At 48.4% G+C, this 25,681-nt stretch overlaps 1 protein-coding gene across 1 annotated transcript in view; it reads left to right on the forward strand.

Moving 5' to 3' along the window:
• Positions 1-25,681, forward strand: part of TTLL9 (tubulin tyrosine ligase like 9) — a 33,128-nt gene that overhangs the window by 4,833 nt on the left and 2,614 nt on the right. The window contains exons 3-13 of the mRNA XM_084887149.1: positions 1,185-1,277; positions 5,143-5,254; positions 5,942-6,127; positions 9,595-9,663; positions 11,961-12,051; positions 13,804-13,844; positions 14,954-15,041; positions 20,002-20,060; positions 20,864-21,060; positions 22,343-22,456; positions 23,716-23,840. Of these exons, the coding sequence (XP_084743275.1) occupies positions 1,185-1,277; positions 5,143-5,254; positions 5,942-6,127; positions 9,595-9,663; positions 11,961-12,051; positions 13,804-13,844; positions 14,954-15,041; positions 20,002-20,060; positions 20,864-21,060; positions 22,343-22,456; positions 23,716-23,840 (1,175 nt within the window). The remainder of the gene's footprint in view (positions 1-1,184; positions 1,278-5,142; positions 5,255-5,941; positions 6,128-9,594; positions 9,664-11,960; positions 12,052-13,803; positions 13,845-14,953; positions 15,042-20,001; positions 20,061-20,863; positions 21,061-22,342; positions 22,457-23,715; positions 23,841-25,681) is intronic.

Here is a 25,681-nt window from a genome sequence, read left to right on the forward strand (position 1 = left end):
ATAGAACACAGTGCAGACTTAACCCAACCAAGTGATGAGAGAACTGGAGGACTTATCCATCAACGCCAGTCACCATTGGTTATATGCTATTGGGGGAGGGCAGTTAACTCCCTGGTACTTCAGTTCTGCTCCAAGCGCTAGCTGAGCAGACTCCGGAGCCAGGAAAAGCCCTCAGCAAAGAGCTACAGGTGCTGGAGGTGGAAAGCCCTCTGACTGGCATGCGCAGGAATGTGAATGTCCACGGGACAGGGCGGGCCCCCAACAGCATATGCTGCAGGTTAGTTCCATACAAAACATTAACAGCTACTAAGGAACACCCTTGTACAAATATTGCTTAAAACATATGTAGGGTGTCTTCTAGAGTAGAGCTAAGATGGAATTGCTGGGTGCAGAGTGTGTGCAGTTAGCTGTACTCAGTACTGCCTCGTGGTTCTCCAGAGCGCCTTCTACCAGCAGGGGAGGAATTTCCATTTTAATGCATTGTTGCCAGGACTTGGACTTGGAGATTTTGCCAGTTTAATGTGTATGAAATGTTATTTGGCTTTAATGTGCCAAATTACTCTCCAAAGGTTCATCCAATTTGCACTCCCATCAGCATTGTCGGGTAATTACCATTTCTCCACATTCTTATGAACACTTGGTATTTGTCTGTTTAAACATTTTGTTTTTACATCTGGGATTGAGGAGGCAAAATAAAGCAAAGCAAAAATGAACCACGCAGAAAACTCTCCGCCCTTCTGTTCTTTGGGTCCTAAAGTCCTGAGCTGGTCTACCTTCCATTCATCTTATAGACTTCTCCTGTTTGTTTGTTTGTTTGTTTGTTTGTTTGTATATAGTGTCCTGGGGTTTTAGTTGTACTTACAGAAGGAATAGGGAAAAGCACATCTCCATCTTTCAGGATGAGCGCCAGAAAAGGGGATTTGCAAATACTTATCATTAATTATGAAGGTTAGGCATGGCGCATAGTAGGCACTGAATAAAATGGTTGCTATTATTTTTCAATGATCTAAATATGCTATAGTTTTCAATTTGATTATTTTAAGTGTTGCATGTTATATGCTAAATTCTGAAATTCAGTCATTCCACTTTTTGGCATTTCCTTTCCTTCCCCTTTTTGCCTCCCCCTGGACCATCCTAGAGAAATAGTTGATCCTCAGCAAGTGTCCTGTTGCCTTGTCTTTCAGAGAGCAGAGAGCATCAATCCGGTTCAAGACCACTCTTATGAACACTCTTATGGATGTCCTTCGCCACAGGCCGGGATGGGTGGAAGTAAAGGAGTAAGACCGCCCGCCCCCAACCTCATCCCTCCTTCCCTTTGCCTCACAGGTCCTTGTCTCCCTCTGTTTTTCTCCCAGTTCCTCTGGGTGGCTACTGGGACTCCTCCCAATTTGTCTGTGACAGGGGCCAACGTTTATTTAGCACCCACATGTGTCAGGCACATTATTGATGCTATGTTTGTTTTATTTAAGCCTGATAAGCATCCAGAAACATCTGATTAAGCCAGTTGCTTAAGGTCACAGAGTACATGAGTGGGATTCAAACCCAGCTCTGTTATTCCACAGCTCCGTGTCACGGAGCTCCGGCCTTACATCCACATCCAAGAGCCATAGGTTGGAAAGAGGCAAGAAAAGACATGCCCTTCCCTTAAATATGCCAGGCTCATCACGGCCGCATTCTAGCAATGTCCCGTGCCTCTCTGTAAAACAAGGAGTGCAGCCATCACAGACCTGCTGGCGAGAATCTAGTGATGACAGGTCCAGGTCAGGGCTGCTCTCCCCTGGCCACTTACTACCTCTGTGTCCTTGGACAAGTTATTTAACAAGTTACTTAAGCCTACGTTTTTTCTTCTACGCTGAGCCCTGAGGATACTGAGATGAGTACGGTTACAATGCCTGGTACATAGTAGGTGCTAATATTAGTTTCTAAGGTTAGGGTTTGGATGCATGTAACAGAGACCCAAAGTAAAAGAGGCTTTGACACACTGCAAGTTGACTTACCTCTCCCACTGAAGAACAGATGTAGGATGTTCAGAGATGGTATGGAAATGTGGGATCCATATGCTTTTGTCTTTCCACTCTGCTATCCCTTGAATGAGGCCCTTTTCTTCCACGGTCTCAGGTGGAGCTCTGGCCTTACATCACATTCTAAGAGCCGTAGGTTGGAAGGAGGCAAGAAAAGACATGCCCTGCCCTTAAAGGACACAGCCCAAAAGACCCATTTCACCGGCTGACACTTAGCCAGGTGGCCACACCTAGCTGTAAGGGAATCTGGAAAATGTAGAATGGTAAATGTTGGGATTTCTACTACGATAGAAAAAGGGGAGGACAACCAGCTACCCTGTCATGGTGCTCAATACATATCTGTTGCATAACAGCAGCTAAGCCTGCTAGACACTCTTCAGCACTTTACATGCACAATCTCTCTGAATTATCCAGCAAACCTTCCAGGTAGGTGCCATTATCATCCCCATTTTACTGATGAGAAAACTGGACACAAAAGAGCAAATAATGTCATGTTTGAGGTCACTCTGTTTGTATTGTACGAGCTTGTGCTAGGATTTGTACCCAGTCCGTCTGCAGAGTCCCAGCCTCATCTCTGCCCTCTTCTAGCAGCCTCGCAGTGAATGAAGGAACAAATGAGCCAAAGGATGAATTCAGAATTCCCACTGCCTGGTGTAATGGAGGGTAGGGGAGGGGCTTGGCAGGGGTCCTCAAACTTTTTAAAGTGGGGGCCAGATCACAGTCCCTCAGAGAGCTGGAGGGCCGGACTATATGAACTACTACAATAATTCCTACTGTAACACCTCGGCTGTGCTCACTGCCCAAAAAACCTGGCGGGCCGGATCAGACTCCTCTGCGGGCCGCATGTGGCCCGCGGGCCGTAGTTTGAAGACCCCTGGATTAGAGGAAGGTGGCTGGCACATGAATGTGTTGTGTAGGAAGGGGCTCTCTCCTGTTTTGCTCTGTGGGCTCAGTCTGTCCACTGCCCCTCCTCAGCCTTGCTCCATGGTTTGAAGGTTTGTCTTGTGCTAATGGTGTAGGAGTCCATGAAGCAGGTTGCTTCATGACTGATCCCAAATTGCCTCAGGGACCTCAAATGAGGAAGGGCCAGAGGCCAGGGCCATTACACCAGACATGGCTCTGTGGATGGGAGGCCTCACCCTTTTGGACCTAACCTGAGGTCTAGTATCTCCAGATAGAATGACGTCTCATTCAGACCATCAGCCTGTCAGGTATTTGGAATAGATGTGGCCAGAGCTGTCTCTTTCCTTGCTTCCCACCAAGAAAGATGACGTGATACCTTTGGGTGATGAGCATGAAGACAACATGTTAAGGATGGCAGAATGGGAAGGTAGAAGGAACCTGAATCTCTGCTGCCCTTGTTGAGCAGTTTAATGTCTTCCTGGGTGATTTAAGAGCAACCTGACTGTGATGATCATGAAGATGATGTACAAATGAATGAACTTTTGGAATTGGAAAAGAACCCCAAGTATGCACCATGGCCTACAGAGCACTGCTATGGGCCCTGCCCTCCTCTTCAGCCTCATCCATGACCTTTCTCCCTCTACTCTGGCCTTTCTTCACATTCTTGAACCTGTTCTTTCCACCCTCAGGGCCTCATCTCCTGCCCTCCCCTCCTCCTTACTATTAAGGCCTCAGTCAAGTGATCACTTCCACATGGTGGCCTCCACCCAACATAGGTCCCTCAGCTACCCTGCCTCATGGCCTCCTACTGGATTGCTCTTGGCATATTTCACAGTTCCTCATTATAGAGCTATTTTTTTTTGTTTCTTTGTTTATTGTTAATATTCACTGTGGTATTATATGCACCACCTGGCCAGTTGTTTTGGTTTCTCCCATGTCCTATACCCAACAATGCACCCAACATCATCTCTAACACAAAGATAACCTCAACACACATGGGTTGGATGAATGAATGAATAATGCGCTATTTATTCATTCATCCAAAACAAAAAGTTGGTGGAAAAGCAAGTTGTAAAAGGCAATAGTCAGTAGTGGTTCTAACCACAGAGCTTGGTCTCAGAAGCTCTGCAACTTATTGGCTGTATGCACTCGGTTTTCTCATCTGTAAAATGGGCTTAATAATAGAACCTAACACCTAGGATTGCTATGAGGGTCAATGAGTTAATATTTATAAAGTGTTTAGAACAGCGTCAAGCACATGGTAAGCAGTAAGTATTAGCTATTAGAAAGTTTAAAAACATGCCAAACAAGGCCATGTGCTGTAGATGAATACACACACATGTACATAGTAAAGCTGTAAAAGCATTCATAGAAATGACACACACCACATTCAGGCTAGTAGCTTCCTTTGGGGCAGGAAAGAAGATACATGGGACTTCAGTTATATCTAATTTTTTACTTAAAAATTTAGAAGTAATCATGGAGGTGTTATTTTAGTTCACATCTTTTTCAAGCACCTCCACCCCAGCTCTGGTGTCAGATTTATAGATCTGGTCTGGTCTGGTCTCTGTCCCTCTCCCTGTCGTGGTGGTGAAGAATAAGGTCGGAATTTGGAGTCAGGCAGGCCTGGGTGTGAATCCTGATGCTCTGTCCTGGGTGAGCAAGTCCATCCTTGTCCTAGGGCTCCAGGTGTGATCCTGGTCACTTCCAGAGCTGCTGCTCTGAGGATTCAGTAAGAAGAGGGCCTTTTGAACTCAAAGGGTCTTGCAAATGTTACCTAATTCCACTGCTTGGTAATGTGAGCGTGGGGGTGGCAGCCCCAGGGTGCTTCCAAGACCCAGGCAGGGAACATGATCGGTGAGGCTGGCTGCTTGTCACAGGCCCTAGGGAGTGGTGGGGGCTGTGATATGAAGGGTGTGTCTGTCTGACATGGATAATTATAGTGGGGATAATTATAGAAGAGCAGTTTGGCCAATATGTGCCAGGAAGTAATATCTGAACTCACTGGAAACCACCAGCCTGGATCTTGTAGGCATGTTTCTCTGGTTGTCATTCTAGCCTACCAAAGCAGGGGGTGGGCAGCAGCGGCCCACGGCCACCTCCTGGAGACTCCTAATAGACACACTGCTGCTGACCCCTTAGCTGTACCTCCCAGGGCCCCAGACTCCGGCAGTGCCGAGGTCCTCAGGCCATGACCTTTGTCCCACCCCACTCCCAGCGAAGGGGAGTGGGATTTCTACTGGTGTGACGTCAGCTGGCTCCGGGAGAACTTCGACCACACCTACATGGATGAACACGTGCGGATCAGTCACTTCCGAAACCACTACGAGGTGAGCTGGTGGGCTGAGGGGACTGAGTCAGCCAATGCCTGTCACTGGTTGTAGCAATGAGCAAGAGCTAGTTTGGGGTTACAAGGACCAGGATGAAAGGTGTGCATGCCAGGTGGGCAATGTGTGCACTAGATACATGATGGGCTAACTAGTGAGAGGGAGTAAGGATCTAAGGCCTGAGGAATAGGCTGTCTTGGGGTGGGGTTGGAGGTCCGGCTGGGTGGTGGTTCGGCAGTAGAGGTGTGAAGGTCAGGTTGGCTTGGGCACAAGGGCCAAAGGAGGAGGGTGCTTGAGCACCCGTGGTGACCTCAGGGCAGAGACAAGTTGAACAGTTTAGAATCTAGAGATAGGAGGGAGGACCAGGGGGGACCAGAACACAAAGATGAGACTGGAGAAGCCAGGAGTGGGAAATTTTAAAAAGTTTGTTTAGCACAATCAGACCTGGATCAAAGCCTGGCTGTGCTGCCTGTTGGCTGCATAGCTCTGGGCAACTGACTAAACCTTTCTGAGCCTCCACTTCCTCACCGTAAAGTGGGGAGAATGAGAGAATAGCAGGCTAAAGTTACTCTTAGTTAGTCAAAGTCACTGTTACTTCGTGGGCCAGACAATGGAGGCAGTGGGGCAGTTGGGATGGGTGGGGTTGGAGGTGGAGTGGGGCTAATGGCCTGCCCTTCACCCCCTGCTCAGCTGACCCGCAAGAACTACATGGTGAAGAACCTGAAGCGGTTCCGGAAACAGCTGGAGCGCGAGGCAGGAAAGCTGGAGGCAGCCAAGTGCGACTTCTTCCCCAAAACCTTCGAGATGCCGTGCGAGTACCACCTGTTTGTGGAGGAGTTCCGTAAAAACCCAGGGATCACCTGGATCATGAAGCCTGTGAGTGCCCAGTGCCAAGGACCGGGGGGGAGGGGTGTCCCAGGGAGCAGAGCAGGGACCCTTCAGGGCGCATCTCAGGACAGGACCCTGCCTGGTAATTGTCTCAGATGCACCGCCTGCCTCGCCTGAGGTGCCAACTTCATCTCCTCTCTGCAGCGTGTGGACCCAGCAGCTACGAATGCCAGTACACCATAGGTGCTCAATAAGCGTTTGGTAGGGAACATGTGGTCCTCAGGGCACCAGGGCAGTGAATCCAGCAGTGAATCCAGGGCCTTGCTGGAGCTCAGATCCCTGCCTCTCTTCCTGCCATAAAGGAAACCTGAGACATGGACGGGAAGTGCGGGTTTTTTTTGTTTTTTTGTTTTTAAAAAAATATATTTTATTGATTTTTAACAGGAGAGAGCTAGAGAGCCAGAAACGTCGATGAGAGAGAAACATCGACCAGCTGCCTCCTGCACAACCCCCACCGGGGATGTGCCCGCAACCAAGGTACATGCCCTCGACCGGAATCGAACCCAGAACCTTTCAGTCCGTAGACCCACGCTCTACCACTGAGCCAAACCGGCTTCGGCGGGAAGTGCGTTCTTGCACTGCCCAGGTCTTGTGGTCCTTGGGAGGAGGTCCTACCAGCCCCACTGTGAGGGTGAGGAGCTTAGACCTACTTATTCAAGCTTTTCACAAATGCTCAGTGAGTGAAGCCTGAGCCGGACCTCCCCCGGCCTCCTGATCCCCTCCCTGCGCGGTCTGCCCGAAGGCTGGCATCCCTGCCTGAGAGGCACAGCGAGGAGGCGCGAAGCTGAGCACAGGGCTTAGGCAGATGCACGCTGCAGCCCACCTGCGGGTTCCAGCTCCCAGCAGCCATTATCCTCTCCATGATAGTCTGTGCTAATTGGGAGCGAGCACTCGCATATTAAGTTGATTCCTTTTCCCAGCCCACGGCCTTTACAGCTGTAATTAAGAGGAGGGATCTTGGCTGTGTGTGTGTGTGTGTGTGTGTGTGTGTGTGTATGTATGTGTATACTTGCTCTCCTTCCTGAGTAGCTGAGGCACCCTGTCTTGGGTGTAAGGTGTGGAGAGTGGGTACTTCTGGTCAGACTAGCCTGGGTTCTTTTTAAAAAAAATTTTTTTTTTTTTATTGATTTCAGAGAGGAAAGGAGAGGGAAAGAGAGGTAGAAACATCAATGATGAGAGAGAATCACTGATTGGCTGCCTCCTGCACCTCCCCTGTAACCTGGGCATGTGCCCTTGATCAGAATGGAACCTGGGACCCTTAAGTCCTCAGGCCGACACTCTATCTATCCATTGAGCCAAACCGGCCAGGCTAGCCTGGGTTCTAATCCTGTAGCTGCCACTTATGAGCTCTGTGATCCTGAGCAGTCACTCAACCCCTCTGAGTCCATTTCCTCATCGGTAAAAGGGAATTAATGCGTTTGCCATTGCCGCTGTCCCTGAACAACACTGAGTACAGCAGTAATTCTCAGACTTGAGAGTGAATGGGAATTTTCTGGAGAGCTTAGTAATGCGCCTCCCTCCCACGGAGTCTGATTCAGTAGACTTGGTGTGGGACAGAGCTGGGCTGTCACTCTCAGGGAATGTAAGAACAAACCCTTGGGTTTGGAACTTAAAAGTGTGAGACTTCTAAAGTTATAATGATAGGTTGACTCCAGAGATGGTTAGCGGAGCAGCTGGACACCGCCCTCAATCCCAGTTAAATGCAAATTATGATTTACCATCATTGTTTACTGCTCTACTGAGTGAATATTTGTCTACTTGGGAGTATTGAGGTTGGAACTATTACGAATTGTGCTGCCTGGGCGTTCCTGCACATGCCCGTGGTGCCCATGCGCCTGTGTAAGTGCCCAGGAGAGGAATTGCTGAGCCACGGGGGTGCCTGTGTTCAGCGCAGTGTTTCCCAAAGTGTGGTTTGGGAAGAGTTTGGTGGGGGTACGCGTTGCACCGGAGTTCGGTGGGGATATGCACTGCACCGTGCTAAGCTGCACCTAATTCTACATTCCAATGAGTACGAGGGGTACTCAGCGTTACGAAAATTATAGAAGGGGTACACATATGTCAAAAGTTTGGGAAACACTAGCCTAGGGGATGCTGCCAAAGAGTTTCCACACAGCCTACACTCTCTCAGCACCTGAGAGGGCCAGCCCCTCCACACCCTCCCCAGCACTAGGACTTGCCTGTCTTCCGTGTCAGTCACTCCCAGGGAGGGTGTAGTGGTGTCATGTTGCAGTTTTCGTTGGCATTTTTCTGAACACTGATGCAGTTGAGTGCCTCTTCATTGTTTTCATTGATTATCCTCTTCTGTGAAGTGAATGTAAATCTTTTGTGCGGCCATGAACTCTTGGGAGCCCTTGAAGCACACTGATTATTAGTTGCTTTCCAAAACAGCTGTGCATGCTGCTGCCCCTGCGCCACCATAGTGCTCCGCAGTTTTTGGACACCCCGTCTTCTGGGCACACCCAACCCTGAACCGGGGTGCACAGCACAGCAGAGAAGGCGGGGTTTCAGCCCCCACTGCCCCCATGACTGGGAGCCCTTTGTGTAGGGGGGCCACCTGCACAGCCGAGCCTGACAACTCTGCCTGCCCCCACATTGTACAGAGAGCCCCACAGTGGCCAGCAGGGCCGTGCTCAGGGGAGAAGAGAGAGAAATGAGTTTTTTTCTTCTAAAGGCCTTCATGCTGGAGGAAAAAATGACTTGGGGGGCCTGCTCAGTGGCTGAAGATAACTAACGGACCCAGGAATCAGATTCATCCTAGGGGGTCCTAGAGGCCGGAGCCAGGCAGGCAAAATTTAGCTCAAAACACGTTAGTCTGTGAAAACTTCGCGAGGTTATTGCTATAGCATAATGCCCAGCACACAGTAGACACCTATTGTATACCTTTCGGATGACTGCTTAATAGAGCTACTCTGCAACCAATGGATGTGCCAGGCCAGGCAGGTGACCGTCGAAGAGGATGTCACGGAGGAAGTAAAGTCTCAGGTACTGAGGGCTTTGCATGATATTAAAGATTCTCCCAGCCCCTCGCCTCTGTGAAGCTATGAATTATCCATGCTGGCATTCAGGGGAGGCAGACTGATTTCAGGATTAGCCGAAGGAAAACCTAATTAGGAAGGCAAATTGATTTCTAAAAAAAGAATTGGATGCTATGTTCCCAGGACTGTTAGAAATGGGTTTTTTAATCATCCGCTCTTTTGTATTATTCATGCAACTGATGCCTTTGTGGGCTCAGCTGGTCTCTCACTTTCCTCTCTGCCTCACCCTCCTTCCAGGCGTAGCACCTTCCCTGTTCCACCTCCTCAGGGCTGGGCTGGGCCATTCCTCAGGGGAGAGCAGGAGGGCCATGAGGGAGATGGAGACAGACATGCTGGGGAGGGTCCCGGCATATGGGGTACACCAGGAACCACAAAGAGCCGAATGCTGACCTTTCTGCATCCCCCCCACCCCCACCCCAGGTAGCCCGGTCCCAGGGGAAGGGCATCTTCCTATTCCGGAAGCTGAAGGACATCATGGACTGGAGGAAGGTGAGCTTGCCTCTCCCGCTTCCTCCCTAAACCCTCTGTGCTCACTGGGACAGAAAGGAGCCTTTCTTTCCCTCCCTGAAAACTTGAAGGGCTGCAGAGAAGTTCTGCCCATGGGTCTTCCCAATGGGTACAAAGTCTCCGGAACCAGATTGCCTGGGTTCAAATGCTGATCTTGCCTCTTAATAGCTGTGTGACCTTGGACAAGTTACTTCACCTCTCTGTGCCCAGCTAAATGAGGGATAAGTACAGTAGTAACAGTACCTGCTGAGAATGAGTTAATATGCCTGAAACCTGAGAACATTGCATTACCTGGGCCTCCTGCTTACCCAGCTGGGGGCAGTTTGGTTACCTTCCTCTAGGTCCTAGTTCCCTCTTCCCCTATCATGTCCCAAGACATGATTCAGTAGAAATGCTGGTTCCAATCTGGCCTCCAATACTCAGAAGCTGTGTGGTTTTGGGGAAATTGCTGAACCCCTCTGAACCTTAGAGATGGTAACAGTGCAGGATGGATGAGAGGAGCAAGATGATCAAACTCCTACACATCCAGCACCTACTGCACTAGCAGGCTCACAGCAGGTGCCCAATCAATGAATTTCCTCCCTCCACCGCCTGTCCTGACTCCTTCCATGAAACTATCAGGGCACTGCTGGGAAGAAACTCACCAGCTTGGAGGCCCAGCAGGCCCAGAGTGCTGTCAATCCCTCTGGCAGCCACGTGAGTACCTATATGGGGGCATCCGGGTCCTAAGAAGGACTGCCTCTGTGTTGAAATAGCTTGGAGCCACCCTTGGGGCCAGAATCCCTGGGTTTCAGGGCCCCCTGCCACTGGTCTGTCCTGTGACCTCACCAAGTGTGCGGGGCTTGCCTTTGGGCCTCAGCTTTCTCACCAAGTTCCTCTGCAGGGACCAGTGTGAGTGCAAGGGCTGTGCAGGCTGAGGCGCTGCGCACGTGTGTGAGGTCACCGCTGTCTCCCGGAGCTGGGCTGGCCAGCAAAGCATGCCCAGGCAGAGGAGGGAGAGGCACGTCCCTGGGGCCTGAGCGGTCTCAGGCAGCACTGACCATGGAACGTTCCACAGGGGTGGAAATGGTGTTCCGTGTGCTTCCCATATGGTGACACTAGCACTTGTTGACCTTGGCCAGAAATGTGGCTAATGTGACTGAAGGACTGGGTTTTTAATCTATTTCCTTCTTCTTTAAATATATATTTTATTGATTTTTTACAGAGAGGAAGAGAGAGGGATAGAGAGTTAGAAACATCGATGAGAGAGAATCATCCATCAGCTGCCTCTTGCACACCCCCTCCTGGGGATGTGCCCGCAACCAAGGTACATGCCCTTGACTGGAATCAAACCCGGGACCTTTCAGTCCGCAGGCCCACGCTCTATCCACTGAGCCAAACCGGTTTTGGCCTATTTCCTTTTTTATTGTGGTAAAATATATGTAAAACTTACCCTTTTAACCATATTTAAGTGTACAGTTTTGTGACATTAATTCCATTTACATTGTTGTACAACCATTACCATCTGTGTAAAAAACCCCCAAACATTTGCTTTTTTTTTTTTTAATTTCAGAGAGTAAGGGAGAGGGAGAATGATGAGAGAGAATCATTAATCGGCTGCCTCCTGCACACCCCCCACTGGGGATCAAGCTCACAACCCGGGCATGTGCTCTGACTGGGAATTGAACTGTGGCCTCCTGGTTCATAGGCTGATGCTCAAGCACTGAGCCACATAGACCGAGCACCACCAACCATCTTCTGAATGTTTTCATCTTCCCCAACTGACACTGTACCCATTAAACAGCAACTCTCCATTCCCCCCCTCCCGCCAGCCCATGGGGGCCACCTTTCCATTCCTGTCTGTATGAATTTTATTCATCGAGGTACCTCATTCAAGTGGAATCAAACCATATTTGATCTCTTCAAGGTCATCCATGCTGTAGTATGTCAATTCACTTTCTTTTAACCAGTTTAAATGTACATAGCCACATATGGCCAGTGGCTGCCCTATTGGGTTAAATGCCAGGTTCTGGACCCAGTCTGTGTGGGTCCACTTCCCAGCAGTGCCACTGACCCGCATGTCACCTTGGGCAAGTCATTCCCCTCCCTGTGATTCAATTTCTCATCTGTAAAACGGGGGTGACATTACAATTTCCCTGATAGGGTTGATTGAAGGATCAAATGATATACCTCAAGTAGAGTGTGTAAGACAGTGCCTAGTGCACAGGATATGTTCAATAAATGTTAATAATAATAATAATAATAATAATAATAATTATTATTATTATTGTTATAACTAGGACTCAAGATGTTCGGATGACCAGAAAGAAGAAATTCCTGTGGAGAATTATGTAGCGCAGCGTTATATCGAAAACCCCTATCTGATAGGAGGTGAGGACGGTCTCTGCTCCCTGCTCTCCCACTGCGTGGTCCGTCGTCAGTCAGTCAGTCAGTCAGTCAGTCAGTCAACCAGCCTTGACTAGCAGCCTGCCTACTGAGGGCTTGGCCTGGTGCCAGGCGTGACTTGATGCAAAGATGGAGATCTGTCCTGCACTCTCCCGCCTCCCCGCTGTCGCCTGTGCCGCTCCTCTGCCCGCATGCCCTTCCCCCTCCCTCGTTGGTTCCCTAAGACTCCCCTCATTTTCCAAGAACCAACTCATTCATGTGTTTATCCAACAGAGATTTATAAAGAACCTACTCAGTGCCGGCCAGTGTCCTGAGTGCTGGCTGCCGACCCTGCTCTCATGGAACTTATGCCTAGATGAGCATACAGCATTAAACCAGAACCAAACAAATAAGCTATTAAGCTAGTTCCACAGAGTCTTATGAAGTAAATCAAGCGGGGTGCTGGGACAGAGAGTGAGGGAGGGCCTCTCTGAGGAGGTGACCGGTGAGCTGAAACCTGAGTGACAGCTAGGAGTCACCTGTGGGTAGACTTGGAGGGAGAGGTAGCTGCAGGGGCCTAGGGCCTGAGGTGAGTCTGTCAATGGTTGTGGGTTCCATGAAGCCAGATTGCCTGGGTTCAAATCCCGACCTTGCCACGTAGAGCTGTGTGACCTTGGACAAAGTTATTTCACTTTGTTCACTCTGCCCGAATGCCCTCTTTTCCTACTTTTCAATAACAGCATTATTGAGATATAGTCACATACACACAATTCACCCAGTGGTTTTTATTGTGTTCACACAACCTGGTCCCCTCCCATGAGGTCTCTGCAGAATACCCCGGGGCATCTGCACATCTGCTTTCCCCACACGGGGCCTGTGAAATGCAGGCATGTCAGGCATGTGAGGGGGGCGTGGCTCTGGGGGTCTCAGCATCTGAGAGGGGCGGGTGCTAAAGGGCATCATTAAATACTGTTCATCCACTCGCCTCCTCTCAGCCCTTGGGTAATATTCTTCTCCAGGGCAGCCCTTTGGCCTCTCCTCCTCCCTCCCCTGTCTCCCCCAGTGACCCCGCCCTCTCTCTGTGGCATGTCTCAGCTTTCTGTGGAGACCTTGTCCCCACACCCCAAGTCCTGAGCATCCCCCTCTGAGCATCTCCCAGCCACTTAAACCCCACACGCAGAAATCCAGCCCTGTCCTCCCACACCACCTGGTTCACTCTTTAGCCCTCCCATCTAGGGACACAGCCCCAGCCTCCCCGTGTTGCTAAGCCAGAAGTCAGACCGTTCTGGGTGTATCCCTCTCTTCCCCTCCCACATCCGGTTCTTCACCAAGCTCCCAGCTCTTGAATCTGTCTGGCCACCCACATCTCTGTGCTGCCACTGTCCTCTCTCCTGGACAGCTGTGCTGGACTCCTCCCTGTGCCCGCTGCTGCTCTGGTCCCCTCTGGTCCCCTCTAACCCAGGAGCCAGACGCAGTGACACTCTTCAGCGGCTTTCCACGGGCGGGTGACCAAAATCCAAAAATTGCACATGACCTGGCCCCTGCTGACCCCGTCTCCCTCCACTCAGCTCTTGGCCCAAGGTCTTTACCTCCCTGGGCCTCTGGTCATGCAGTTTCTCCTGCCTGGGTGAGGGAGGCACCTGCACTTTGTGTGTTTTTTATTGGGATTCATACCAGTGGGTCCACTGCCATACCCCAAACCCAGCACAGTGCCTGACAACCAGTGTTTGTTACATTAATTACTTCCTTGCCTCACAGGCCGCAAGTTTGACCTGCGTGTCTACGTGCTGGTGATGTCGGTGAGTAACTAAGACAGGTGCCCTCCTCCAGTGTGGGTAAGGGGCCGCTGGACTCAGGGACAGGGGGCAAAAGCCATTCTGGGGCCCCTGTGTGAGTGTGTCTGACTTTGTCTGCCTGGAAGAGTGTGGGGGGACCACTGAGGGCCATCTTAGACACCCAGCATCTGGATGTGCCCTCTACCTGTCCCTTTTATTCATTCTGTTCTCTATGGTAACCACAACTAACATTTATTGAGAGCCTACCAAGTCCCAGGCCCTGAGAGTTAGCATGTTTTATCTTCTTCAGTAGGAGTCCTCTACTCACCAGGGAGGGAGGTTCTGTTACTCATTTCACAGGTGAGGAAACAGATAAGGGGTTGAATGACTTGCTCTCGGGGTCACACAGCTGGTGAGAGCTGGGATTACAATCCAGGCAGCCTAGTTCCAGAACCTACTAGTCTCTTAATCAAGGAATTTCTCTCTCCCTGCACCCATTCATTCATTAAAATAATAATAATAATAATAATAATAATAATAATAATAATAATAATAAAATGTTTTTATTGGTTTCAGAGAGAGGCAGGGAGAGGGAGAGAGAAATAGAAACATCAGTGATGAGAGAAAATCACTGATCAGGTGCCTCCTGCACGCCCCCTACTAGGGATTGAGCCTGAAATTCAAGGATGTGCTCTGACAGAGAACTGAACCATGACCTCCTGGTTCATGGGTCATGCTCAACCACTGAGCCACACCGGCCAGGCCATTCATTCAACGAGCATTTAAACCTCCACGGTGCACTGCTCTATGTTGGGTATGAGGAGATAAGCTCACCCACCGCCCAATGGGAGCTGTGCACACACCCTGAGGTGGAGTGTCACACGTGGGGGTGAGCAGAGAAGAAGCCCATCATTTTGTTTTCTTCTGCATCTTGCCCCCGCCCCACCCCAGAGAAAGAGGGGGGTAGAATCAAAGGAAGCTGATATTGGAGCAGATTCTGGAAGGGTGATGTGGGGAAGAAGGAAGGGCCCACCAGGTGGAGGGAACAGCAGGTACGAAAGCTAGTAAGCGTGAAAGCACACGTATTCATTCCCCTTCCTCTTTGTCTTCCTCCGCTCCCACCTCTGCCACAGTACATCCCCCTGCGGGCCTGGTTGTACCGGGACGGCTTCGCCCGCTTCTCCAACACCCGCTTCACACTCAGCAGCATTGATGACCAGTGTATCCTGGGACCGCGCCCCCCTACCCCCATGCACCCTTCCCTTCCTGTCCTTTGGCAGTCCGGAGAGAGCTCATCCGTCCACAGATGTGTGCTGAGTGCCTGCTGGATGCCAGGTTCTGGCCTGGGCACAGGAGAAACAGGCCTGGTCCCTTCCCTCTGGAGCTTCCAGTCTTGTGGGGGTGGGAGGCCCCAGTGATCTGAGGAAAATAGCCCTGCTCCGCTCAGAGCAGCTGGATGGTCCTGTTGGTGGTGTGCCTGCCATTCGCCTTGATTGGTATTCACTGGATCTAATGTTCACATCTGTTAGTGTTCATAAGATTGGACACTTTGAGCCCCTTTGGAGGGCCTTGCTTCCTTTCACACCCTTTTCTTCAGTGCCTAGTCATTGGTTCACTCATTCACTCCAATACAATGCCATTTGCACCCATCTAATTGGTAGGGACCAAAGATTTGATAAGACTCCGTGTTGGAAAGGTTGGGAGAATGCATACATTACTGGTGGGCGAGTACATTGGTGTTTTATTAGGAGGCAATCTGGGAAATGTCTATTGAAAGACAAATGCACATACCTTCTGACCAGCAATTCTCCTTCTGGCTCTTTCTCCTACAGTTCCGCTCACAAGGTAGGGAAATGAAGGCTTAAAGGCTATTCACTGTATGCACAACCTCCTTTGTGAGAGTGAAAGAACAGGAAACGGCTAGAGGAGTGGTTCATTTATACAACGGACCAGGTTCATTGTTAAAAAGGAATGGGGAAATGCTTTATGGACGGATATGAAATAATCTGGTGTGAAGGTGCCATTTCCTTATATACATCCTTATACCTTTTGAATCATGTGAATCTATTGTCTGTTTAAAATATCAACATCAAAAAATGTTTTTAAGCCTGGCTGGTGTAGCTCAGTGGTGGAGCATCAACCTATGAACCAGCAGGCCGTGGTTCAGTTCCCTGTCAGGGCACATGTCCAGTTTGCGAGCTCCATCCCAGTGGGGGATAGGAGGCAGCTCATCAACGATTCTCTCTCCCTCTCCCTTCCTCTTGGAAATCAATAAAAAATATTTTTAGCCGATACCGGTTTGGTTCAGTGGTAGAGCGTCGGTCTGCAGGTTCGATTCCGGTCAAGGGCGTGTACCTTGGTTGCGGGCACATCCCCAGTAGGGGTGTGCAGGAGGCAGCTGGTCGATGTTTCTCTCATCGACGTTTCTAGCTCTCTATCTCTCTCCCTTCCTCTCTGTAAAATATCAATAAAAATATAAAAATTTGTTTTTAAATGTTTTTAAGATTTTTAGACCTGAGCATCAGATAAAAAGGAGTAAACAGCGCAGGAATATTCAGAGGTAAATCAGCAGGGTTGGATTGCCTACTTATGGGAGAGCCGGGAATGGAAGGTGAGGCTGCTGAGCTGCTGATCTGGGTGATCCAGCTAATGCTTTTAGCCAATTCACAGCTCTCGGCCTTAATTCCAGCATTCGATTAAGTGTCTGTCCAAGGTAATGCATTTGCCTTGCCTGCATGTTAGGGTGGGAGTAGGCCCTCCTGAGAATTTTTTTTTTCTATTTTACCAACGTCAACATTTCCTGTGTGTGTGTGTGTGTGTGTGTGTGTGTGTGTGCTCTTGTTTTTTTGTAAATCTAACAAGCATTTATCAGATACAAGCCATCAAATTTATTTTAGTTTCATTTTTGTTTTCCATCTTGTTTTCATCTTGTTTGGTTTTAATTAAGATTAAATGATGCAGGTAATGTACTTAGAACGGTGCCAAGCCCGGAGTGGCTGCTGAGGACAAGGAGGGGCACCGCTCTCCCATTTCCAAGTGTTTGCCGACCTCCAGGCGTCGCGGGCACTTCTCAAACAGACCAAGACCCAGCGCGAGTTTCTATTTAAATGAGGCTTTGCTGCTCCCCCAGTGAGTGACTGTATGTCATTTTCCACCCCTTCAAATTGTTTTTAACTTTTAATATTGAAAGATTAAAAAAATATTTTAAAACTGCAGAAATCCATGCATCTAACATCAAGTAGAACAGATATTAATATTTTGCCACATTTGCTTCAGATATTACACACCAACTTTTAAAATAATAAACCAACTTTGGATCACAAAGCATTAAGACACGTTTTTAACCTGACTTTTATAATTGTGCATAAAAATATAGTTTGATATATATTGTTTATAGATAAATTAGTCAATATATGAACACAAAATACAAAACTATTCACCTCAACATTGAAATAGTAAAATGTAGAAACAGCCTGGCCAGTGTGGCTCAGTGGTTGAGCATTGACCTGTGAATCAGGAGGTCAGGGTTCATTTTTTTTTTGGTTTCAGAGAGGAAGGGAGAGGGAGAGAGATATATAAATATCAATGATCAGAGAGAATCACTAATTGGCTGCCACATGTATGCCCCCCACTGGGGATCAAGCCCACAATCCGAGCATATGCCCTGACCAGGAATAGATCCTAGTTTGGTTGACCTCCTGGTTCATAGTCAACACTCAACCACTGAGCCACACTGGACAAGCTACACATCTTTTCATGTGCTTGTTGGGCATTTGTAAATCTTCTTTGGGGAAATGTCTACTCAAAGTCTCAGCCCTCTTTTAAATTGGATTATTTGCCTCTTTAATTGTTGAGCTATAGGAGTTCTTTACCTATTTTTTAAATAGTATTTCCTCAAAAAAGAGAGGAACATGACTTACAAATATCCTCTTCCATTTTTGTGGGTTGTCATTTATTTTTAAAGACTTTTTTGTTGTTCACAGCAAAACCGAGAGAAAGGTAAAGAGATTTCCCACATATTTTGCCTCCACAAATACACATAGCCTCCCCTGTTATCAGCATTAACCCACATCAACACATCATATTCAGCCAAAGTCCATAATTTACATTAAGGCTGTAACTTCTATGGGTTTGGACAAATGCATAATGACATGTCTCCATCATTATTGTATCATGCAGAGTATTTTCACTGCCCTAAAAATCCTGTGCTCTACCTTTTCACTTTCTGGATAATGTCCTTTGAAGCACAAAAGTTTTTTGTTTTGGAGTATATGTGTGTGTGTGTGTGTGTGTGTGTGTGTGTGTGTTTTAATTCTCACTTGAGAATTTTTTTTCCATTGATCTTTAGAGAGAAAGAGGAAGGGAGGGAGGGAGGGGAGAGAGAAAGAGAGGAACATTAAAGTGAGAGAGACATTTAGATTGGTTGCCTCCCACATGTGTCCTGACTGGGGGCTGGGGATCAGACCTGCAACAAAGGTACGTGCCCTTGACCAGGAATCAAACCCTCAACCCTTTGGTCCACAGGTTGGTGCTCTAACTACTGAAAACTGGCCATAGCAGAAGCACAAAAGGTTTTAATTCTGATGAAGTTCAACTTATCTACTCTTTCTTTTGTCACTCATTCTTTTGGTGTCACATCTAAGGAGCTCTGACTAAGCTTATTTCTATGTTTTACTTTTAAGAGAATTAAAGTTTTAGCTCTTATGTTTAGGTCCAAGATGCATTTGGAGTTAATTTCTGTCTATAGTATGAGGAAGGGTCCAACCTTAATCTCTTACATGTGCATATCCAGGCGTCCTGGCCCATTTGTTGAAAAGACTATGCTTGCCCCCATTGATCTGCCTTGGCACACTTTTCAAAACTCGGTTGGCCGTAAACCTAAGGGCTCCTTTTATTATTTAGTGGTTTGTTATGTGCTTATTCTTTTGAAATTAAGATAGGAGAACTCTCAGACAAATTTGAAAAAAAAGTATTTGGAAATCCCTAAAGAAGACATTCTAGAACAATGGCACTAACGAAGATGCCCGCCTTCCTCTGCCCGACGTGCTGCAAACAGGGAGCAGCACATGTTTTAGGGGAATTACCGCTGGGTTAGTTACCTAGAACCTCTGCCTCCCAGTCAGCCTGGAGGAAGTTACCCCTTATGGTCATTTCATGAGGTGAAGGGCAGTGGGGGAGGGAGGGTGTTGGGGAAGGGAGAGTGTTGGTGGAGGGGTGTTCTGAATGGCTGTCCCTTAACCTCTCTGAGCTTCCGGTTCTCTTCTTTGAGATGGGAGTAATTTGAGGAACAAATGAGATGATTTGTGAGAAATGCTCTGTAAGCTCCACAGTGTTGTCGATGTTACTGGTGGTCACCATGGTGATGATAGCAAAAGGCAGACTCTTAGAGCTGGGACCTCAAAGGCCATCTTGACCCCACCTCAAAGCTGGATCACTTTTTCAATATTCCTACAAAGTGGCCACCCAGCACAAACCCCTCTGGTGACAGAAAGCGCAGAATATCCCAAGATGGCTGGATTTAGTCTCTCTAGTTGTTAGAAAATGTTCTCTTGAGTTAAAATATAACAGCTATACCTGGCACTATAAGAGGTGCTTCTACATAGAATGTTATCTAATCTTTCAAATAGTTCTGTGAGGTCAATATATTACTAGAGGCCTGATGCACAAAGTTTCATGCAGGAATGGGCCTTCCTTCCCCTGGCTGCTGGCAGCACCTTTGCTCTGGTTGGAGCCGCCTTTCTGTCTTCCCACACTGCCTAGAGGCCTGGAGTGGCTGGGGTGGTGCAGAATGCCCCCAGCCGCTTGGCACCTGTGTATGCAAATTAACCCACCACCTTTGTTGGGTTAATTTGCATACTCACTCCTGATTGGCTGATGGGCATCATGAAGGTATGGCCAATTAGCATGTTACTCTTTTATTAGGTAGATGTACTCCCATCAAATGTGTAAGAAAATAGACTTTTAAGAGTCTTTTTTGCTCAAGGGCTCGGAGCCAGTAACAATCAGGCAGGATTTGAACCCTGGCCCATCTGACTCTAAAGCCCACATGTGACCTCTGGGCTGTTTTTGTGCCTGCCCCATCAATTCCCAAGGAAGGGTCTTACTTTGGTCCCTGGGGGCTACATGGAGCAGGACTCACTCTTGTTGTCCACACTGATCCTTGACCACCAACCTCGGCCAGATGTGCACCTCACCAATGTCGCCGTGCAAAAGACGTCCCCTGACTACCACCCAAAGAAGGTGAGCAAGCTGGGCTTCCCCCCGCCGGCACAGCCTCTGGGGTGGCTGGGGTGATGAGTTAGAGTGCCAAAGAGCCCAGGACGGGCTTGTCTTGGGATCATAGTTCACAGTGCAGTCAGGCCCACCCTTCCCATTTGCAATGCCCAGGGCAAGAGTACAAATGGAGGCCCATGCATAGTGTCTAGATATTTAAAAGTTATAAGCCAAACTAACATACCCTCTTACAAAATGCGTGCTATCCTACTGACTTGACAGATATGCTTCTATTTATCATCATCTATCTACCTATCTTCTATCTAATAACCTACAAGGCCAGGTTCAAATTTAGAATTCTATGACTTCTAAGAGTTAAGAGCCAGAACAGAAGTGCACAGGGAGAACTGGCCCCCAGCTCATATCTGCACAGTGGGGGCCTCCTGCATACCCCCCGACCCTACTACAAACAGCAGGTGATCATTCCCTGGGCCTTGGGATGCACACGTGGTCAGTGCAATCTGTCTTCCAGGAAGTAGACCCAGGGAGAGGCCTGCACAGAACCTTTGGGCAAGGACTGGGGCTGTGAGTCTAGGCTATGCTCTAGAAGGAGAGGCACATACGCTCTGGCTGGACACATCCCCTTGGGCTTACAGAGTCTTTGTCCCAAAAGGAAGGACACCCTTGGGTTCTCCTGGTCATAGGCCTCAGGGATGGGCTCCTCTAGTCCAAGCCTGAGGGCCAGTTGATGGCGATTGTTGGAAGGTCCGGGCAGCCCAGGTCCCGGTTAACAAAGGCTCCCTCTCCCAACCTGGGTGCACGGGCTCCAGGGCTGCAAATGGATGCTCCAGCGCTTCCGACAGTACCTGGCGTCCAAGCACGGCCCAGAAGCAGTGGAGTCGCTCTTCAGTGACATGGACAACATCTTCATCAAGAGCCTGCAGAGCGTGCAGAAGGTGATCATCAGCGACAAGCACTGCTTTGAGCTGTACGGCTATGACATCCTCATAGACCAGGACCTCAAGCCGTAAGTGGATGGGCCTGTGGCCCTGGAGAGCCAGGGGGCACATGTTCCACCCAGACTGCCTGGGTCTGACCTCAGCTCTGCCTCTTCCTAGTTAGGCACACTTTCTGTTGCCTCAGTTTGCCTAATTGTAAAATGGTTGCTGTGCCTATAACATTGTAATGAGGAATAAGTGAAGTATAGGGCACTGAGCCTCATGGCTGGCACTGAGAGGCCTTTCCTAAATATACGCTGAGTCAGGGATCCTCCTCTGGTACCAGCAAGAAAATGTCCCTCTGTAAGCCCTGGTGCTTTCCAGATGCAAAGTGCCTTCACCAGGTTGATCCCTGTCAAGAATTTGGTGCATCCCTCAGTGTCCATGATGTTGAACTGATGAGTAGAACAAACTGAGGTGGCAGGGACCACAGCAATGGCCCTCATGCAATACCCTTGGGGTTATTCTGGGAACTTGAGGTCACCCAGTGAGTCAAGGGCAGAGCCAGGCCTATGGTCTTAGTTCCTGGGCTAAGCTGCTCCCGCCAGTACCGCAGCTACTGGGCCCAGCACCTCCTGAGGGTCACTGCATGGTACTGAGGGGCTATCTGAGCCAGGAGTAGAAGATAAGACCGAAATCAGGCCCAGGCTCAGAGAAACAGGGTCAGGTACCAGAGGGTCTCTCTCCTTTGCCTCGTGGGATAAAAGTCATGCAAAAGATGCCTGGGGTAAGATGTGGCTGTGGGCATCAGAGTGGATGCTGACGGGAAACAAACTTGGAGGAGGCAGAAGATAGTGGAAAGTGGGACCTGAGGCTCCCACTGACCTGCTGGGTGAGCCATTCCCTTCCAGTGCCCAGGTTCCTGGCTGTAAATGACTGGGTTACACAAAACAAGAGGCTGTAAACGAGGCCATTGGGTTGTCACCTGGACAGAATTTTGTTTTTGTTTCTTTTTCATTGAAGTTCAGTGACAAATCTCTAAACATTGGGAGGTGGTCATACAAAATCTGGATTTTCGGCTTTTCTGGAAAACACAAGACAATCATGTAATCCTGGGTCACGCTCCTACAGGGCAACACTCCCCTGGAGCTGGCCACCGCCGGACCTGTGGACATGGAATGCTCTTTCCAGTTCACCACAGCCCAGCCCCTGTGGGGTATCAGTTGTTTTCAAAAAGTTTTAGCCACGTGGAGAGAGTGACTCTGGGTGAATTGAGGGTGAGGCCCAGGCACCCCATCTAGCCTCTCAGCGAAGTTCCCGGAGCTCCAGGGACCAGTAACCCTAAGACTCCCCCCTCTCCTCCCTCCCCAGATGGCTCCTGGAAGTCAACGCGTCCCCATCGCTGACAGCCAGCAGCCAGGAGGACTATGAGCTCAAGACCTGCCTCCTGGAAGACACCCTGCACATCGTGGACATGGAGGCCAGGTGGGGGCCAGCCTCTCAGGCACCCCGTACCCGACAATCGGGGCTCCCGCCGAGAAGAGATAGAACCCAGAACCTTGGACTTGAGCGGCCCTCAGAGACACTAGCCTGCCCCGCTATTTTATAGACGGAGAAACTGAGATGTCCACACAGGGTTGGAGCCTGGTCCAAGGACCCAGCCCCTTGGGTCAGAGCAAACGACCACAGCTTTCTGAGATTTGGTCCGGCAGGATTTCCTGGACACTTCCTGAGAGTGGGACCCTGGACCAGTCATTCCACCTCTCTAAGCTTGTTTCCTCATCTGTGTCTACCTCTCAGGATTGTTAGGTCAATTTACCCAGATAACTTACTGTCAAGTGCCTAGCACTACAGTAAGTGCTCAGTGAGAGGCTATACATTGTTATTACCATGTGTCCATAAGGAAAATTCAGGGCCTGACTTCAATATGCGTTGGTTGTCTGTCTTCTCACTCCTTCCCCTCCCTCTACCCTTCCCTCCTTATCTCCCTACCTCTATCACTCCCTCCATTCCTCCCTCACTCTATCGCTTAATCCTTCCATTCCTTCCTCCCTCCCTTCCTCTCCCTTTCCCTCTCCCTCATTCCTTTTTATCTTTTCCTTCTTTATTAGTTTTTTTTCTCAATTATTCTTGCAAGAGTTTGAGGGCTGACTCTTATTGCTCACGAGTGGGGTTTGGGCCGCATGCCCTCTCTGAAACAATCATTATGACTCTGATTAACCAGGCCTGGGTCTTGTGCTCATCTCCCAGGGGATGGGGTCAACCTCACCTGAGCCATGTAAGTGAGAGAGGGAGGATGGTTCTCAAAGGAAAAACCGAGGCACTCTTAGGCTGAAAGAAGGTAAAATGGATGCTGAGCAGGAGGAACCTTGGGTGTCCACTATATCTACCATCATTTAGTCATTCAACAAACACTTGAGCCTCATATATGTCAGGCCCTGTGCCACACACTGAGGACACAGTAAAGAATAGAACAGACCCAGTTCCTGCCTTCATGAAATTTATGGTCTGGGGGAGACAGCAGAGTTTAAACCAGAATTCGGAAGTACCGAGGGCAAGTGTTTAAGCCATGGGACAGAAGTGGGGGACAGCCCCTCTGAGACCTGTGTGGGCACCTAGGAAACAGCCAGGGGATGGATGGCAAAGGAGGGTGTTCTGACAGTGCGGGGACCAGCAGCTGCAGGGATGATCAGGTTCCTACTAGGTGCCCCTTCTTTAACCCTTTGTGTCTCCTGCCTATCCAGGCTCACAGGAAGAGAGAAGCGGGTGGGAGGCTTTGACCTCATGTGGAATGATGGCCCTGTCAGCAGAGAAGAGGGGGTTCCCGACTTGTCAGAAGTGGGGAACTTTGTGACCAACACACACCTCGGTACGTGGGGCCATGTGGGAAGTGGGCACCAGGGATGTGTCATGGGAGGTTCCGGGTAGTCTAAGACTGGCAGCTTGGCACAGCTGTATGACCTGGACCAAGACTTAACCGCTCTGTTCCTCACCTGTAAAATGGAGATTAACTAGTTTCTATTTCAATATATGCCTAGAACACTGCCTGGCACATAGTGAGAGATTATTAATCAGGAGGTAGATTTCAAAAGGTTTAGGAAAACAACTCCCCTCCCACGATAGATTAAAGAGAAATTAAGGACTTGAGGGCTTGACTTTAAAACTTGGTGTTTAAAAAATGAAAATGTTGCCAGTCCGGTGAGGCTCAGCTGGTTGAGTTGTGTCCCATGCACCAGGAGGCCCTGGTTCTGTTCCCAGTCAGGGCACATGCCAGGGTTGCAGGCTCAATCCCCAGTAAGGGGGAGCAGGAGACAGCCAATCCAATTAGGGGGTGTGCAGGGGGGATTCAATTGATGTTTCTATCTATCTCTCCCTCTCCCTTCCTCTCTGAAATAAAATACATTAAAAAACATTTAAAAAATGAAAATTATTCACACTTATTGTAGACTATTTGAAAACTAAAGAAGGAAATAAAAAAAATCATCCAGACATAACCATCTTTAACTATCTGGTGTGTTTCCTTCCAGTTTTTAAAAAAAATGCATATATTCTATTTTTTCCTTTTACAGATTTGGCATAGGCCTGGAGTTTTCAGTCCCACTTTTCCATGTAGCATTTTCCACATGATTCAACAATATTAATAAGAGCCTATCTTTTGGAAACATTTATTTGCCAGGTCTAGACTAAATATTTTACATATGTTATCTCATTTTATTTTTAGGCAGCTTTTATTATCATTTTATAGATAAGAAAATGATTTCCAGATGTTACACAACTTGCTTAAGGTCTCGGTTTTAAGTGGTGAGCCAGGACCTGAACTCCAATCTGTCTGACTCTAAAACCTGAATAATATTTGACTGCTAGGCTCTCCTGACCCTTAGCACAGTTAAAAACAAAGTTCCCACACAGCTACAAAATAGTCTAGCTCACTAGGTGCCAAATTGGCTAAACCAATTTCTTGTAATAGAGCACATGGCATGATTTCAATTTTTCGCTTTTATAAACAATGGCACGATGAACATCCTTTCACAGAAAGCTCACTGAGAAATCTGGCTATTTCATTAGGACAGATTTCTAGAAATACAATTACTGGGTAAAAGGGATGGACTTATTATAGCCAGATTGCTTTCCGGGATGATTATTGAATTTTCCAGCTTTGAATTCAAACAAACAATAACACTTTACTAACGTGTGCATTCCACTGATTATTGGTGAGGTTTCAGATTTTTAATTTGCATTTCTTCTTTTGTTAGCTGTCCATACTCAATCTATTTTTCAATGGGTTGTTTACATTTTTTAAAATGTATAAAGGCCTTGGCTATAAATATGTTAAAGATATCACCTCTCTGTCAAGCTTATTGTAAACATTTTACTGAGTTTGTAATTTGCTTTTTAAATGCTCTTTGTGGCATCTTTTCATTTTTTATGAAAAGGTTTTAAACGTTTTTCGGGTTTGGTATGATTTAGGATTGGACTTGGCCGCAACAAAAAAACCAACTAACGGTTAGCCAGAGAGGGACTGCCTTGTCCTGAGCCACCGGAAGTCTTGGGGCTACGGGCAGGGCTGGCACAATGGCAGCATGATGCCCTTTCCTCTTTTTGCTTCGTCATGCGTAGTAGGTTACCTTGGTGCTCGTGCTTGTTGCCTCAGTTACTCAGGTTGCAAGATGGCTGCTCCAACTCCAGACACTCTGTCCTTGTCCCAGGCAG

This window comes from Pipistrellus hanaki (genome assembly GCF_964339955.1).
Source record: "Pipistrellus hanaki genome assembly, chromosome: 6".
NCBI classification, from domain to species: Eukaryota; Metazoa; Chordata; class Mammalia; order Chiroptera; family Vespertilionidae; genus Pipistrellus; species Pipistrellus hanaki.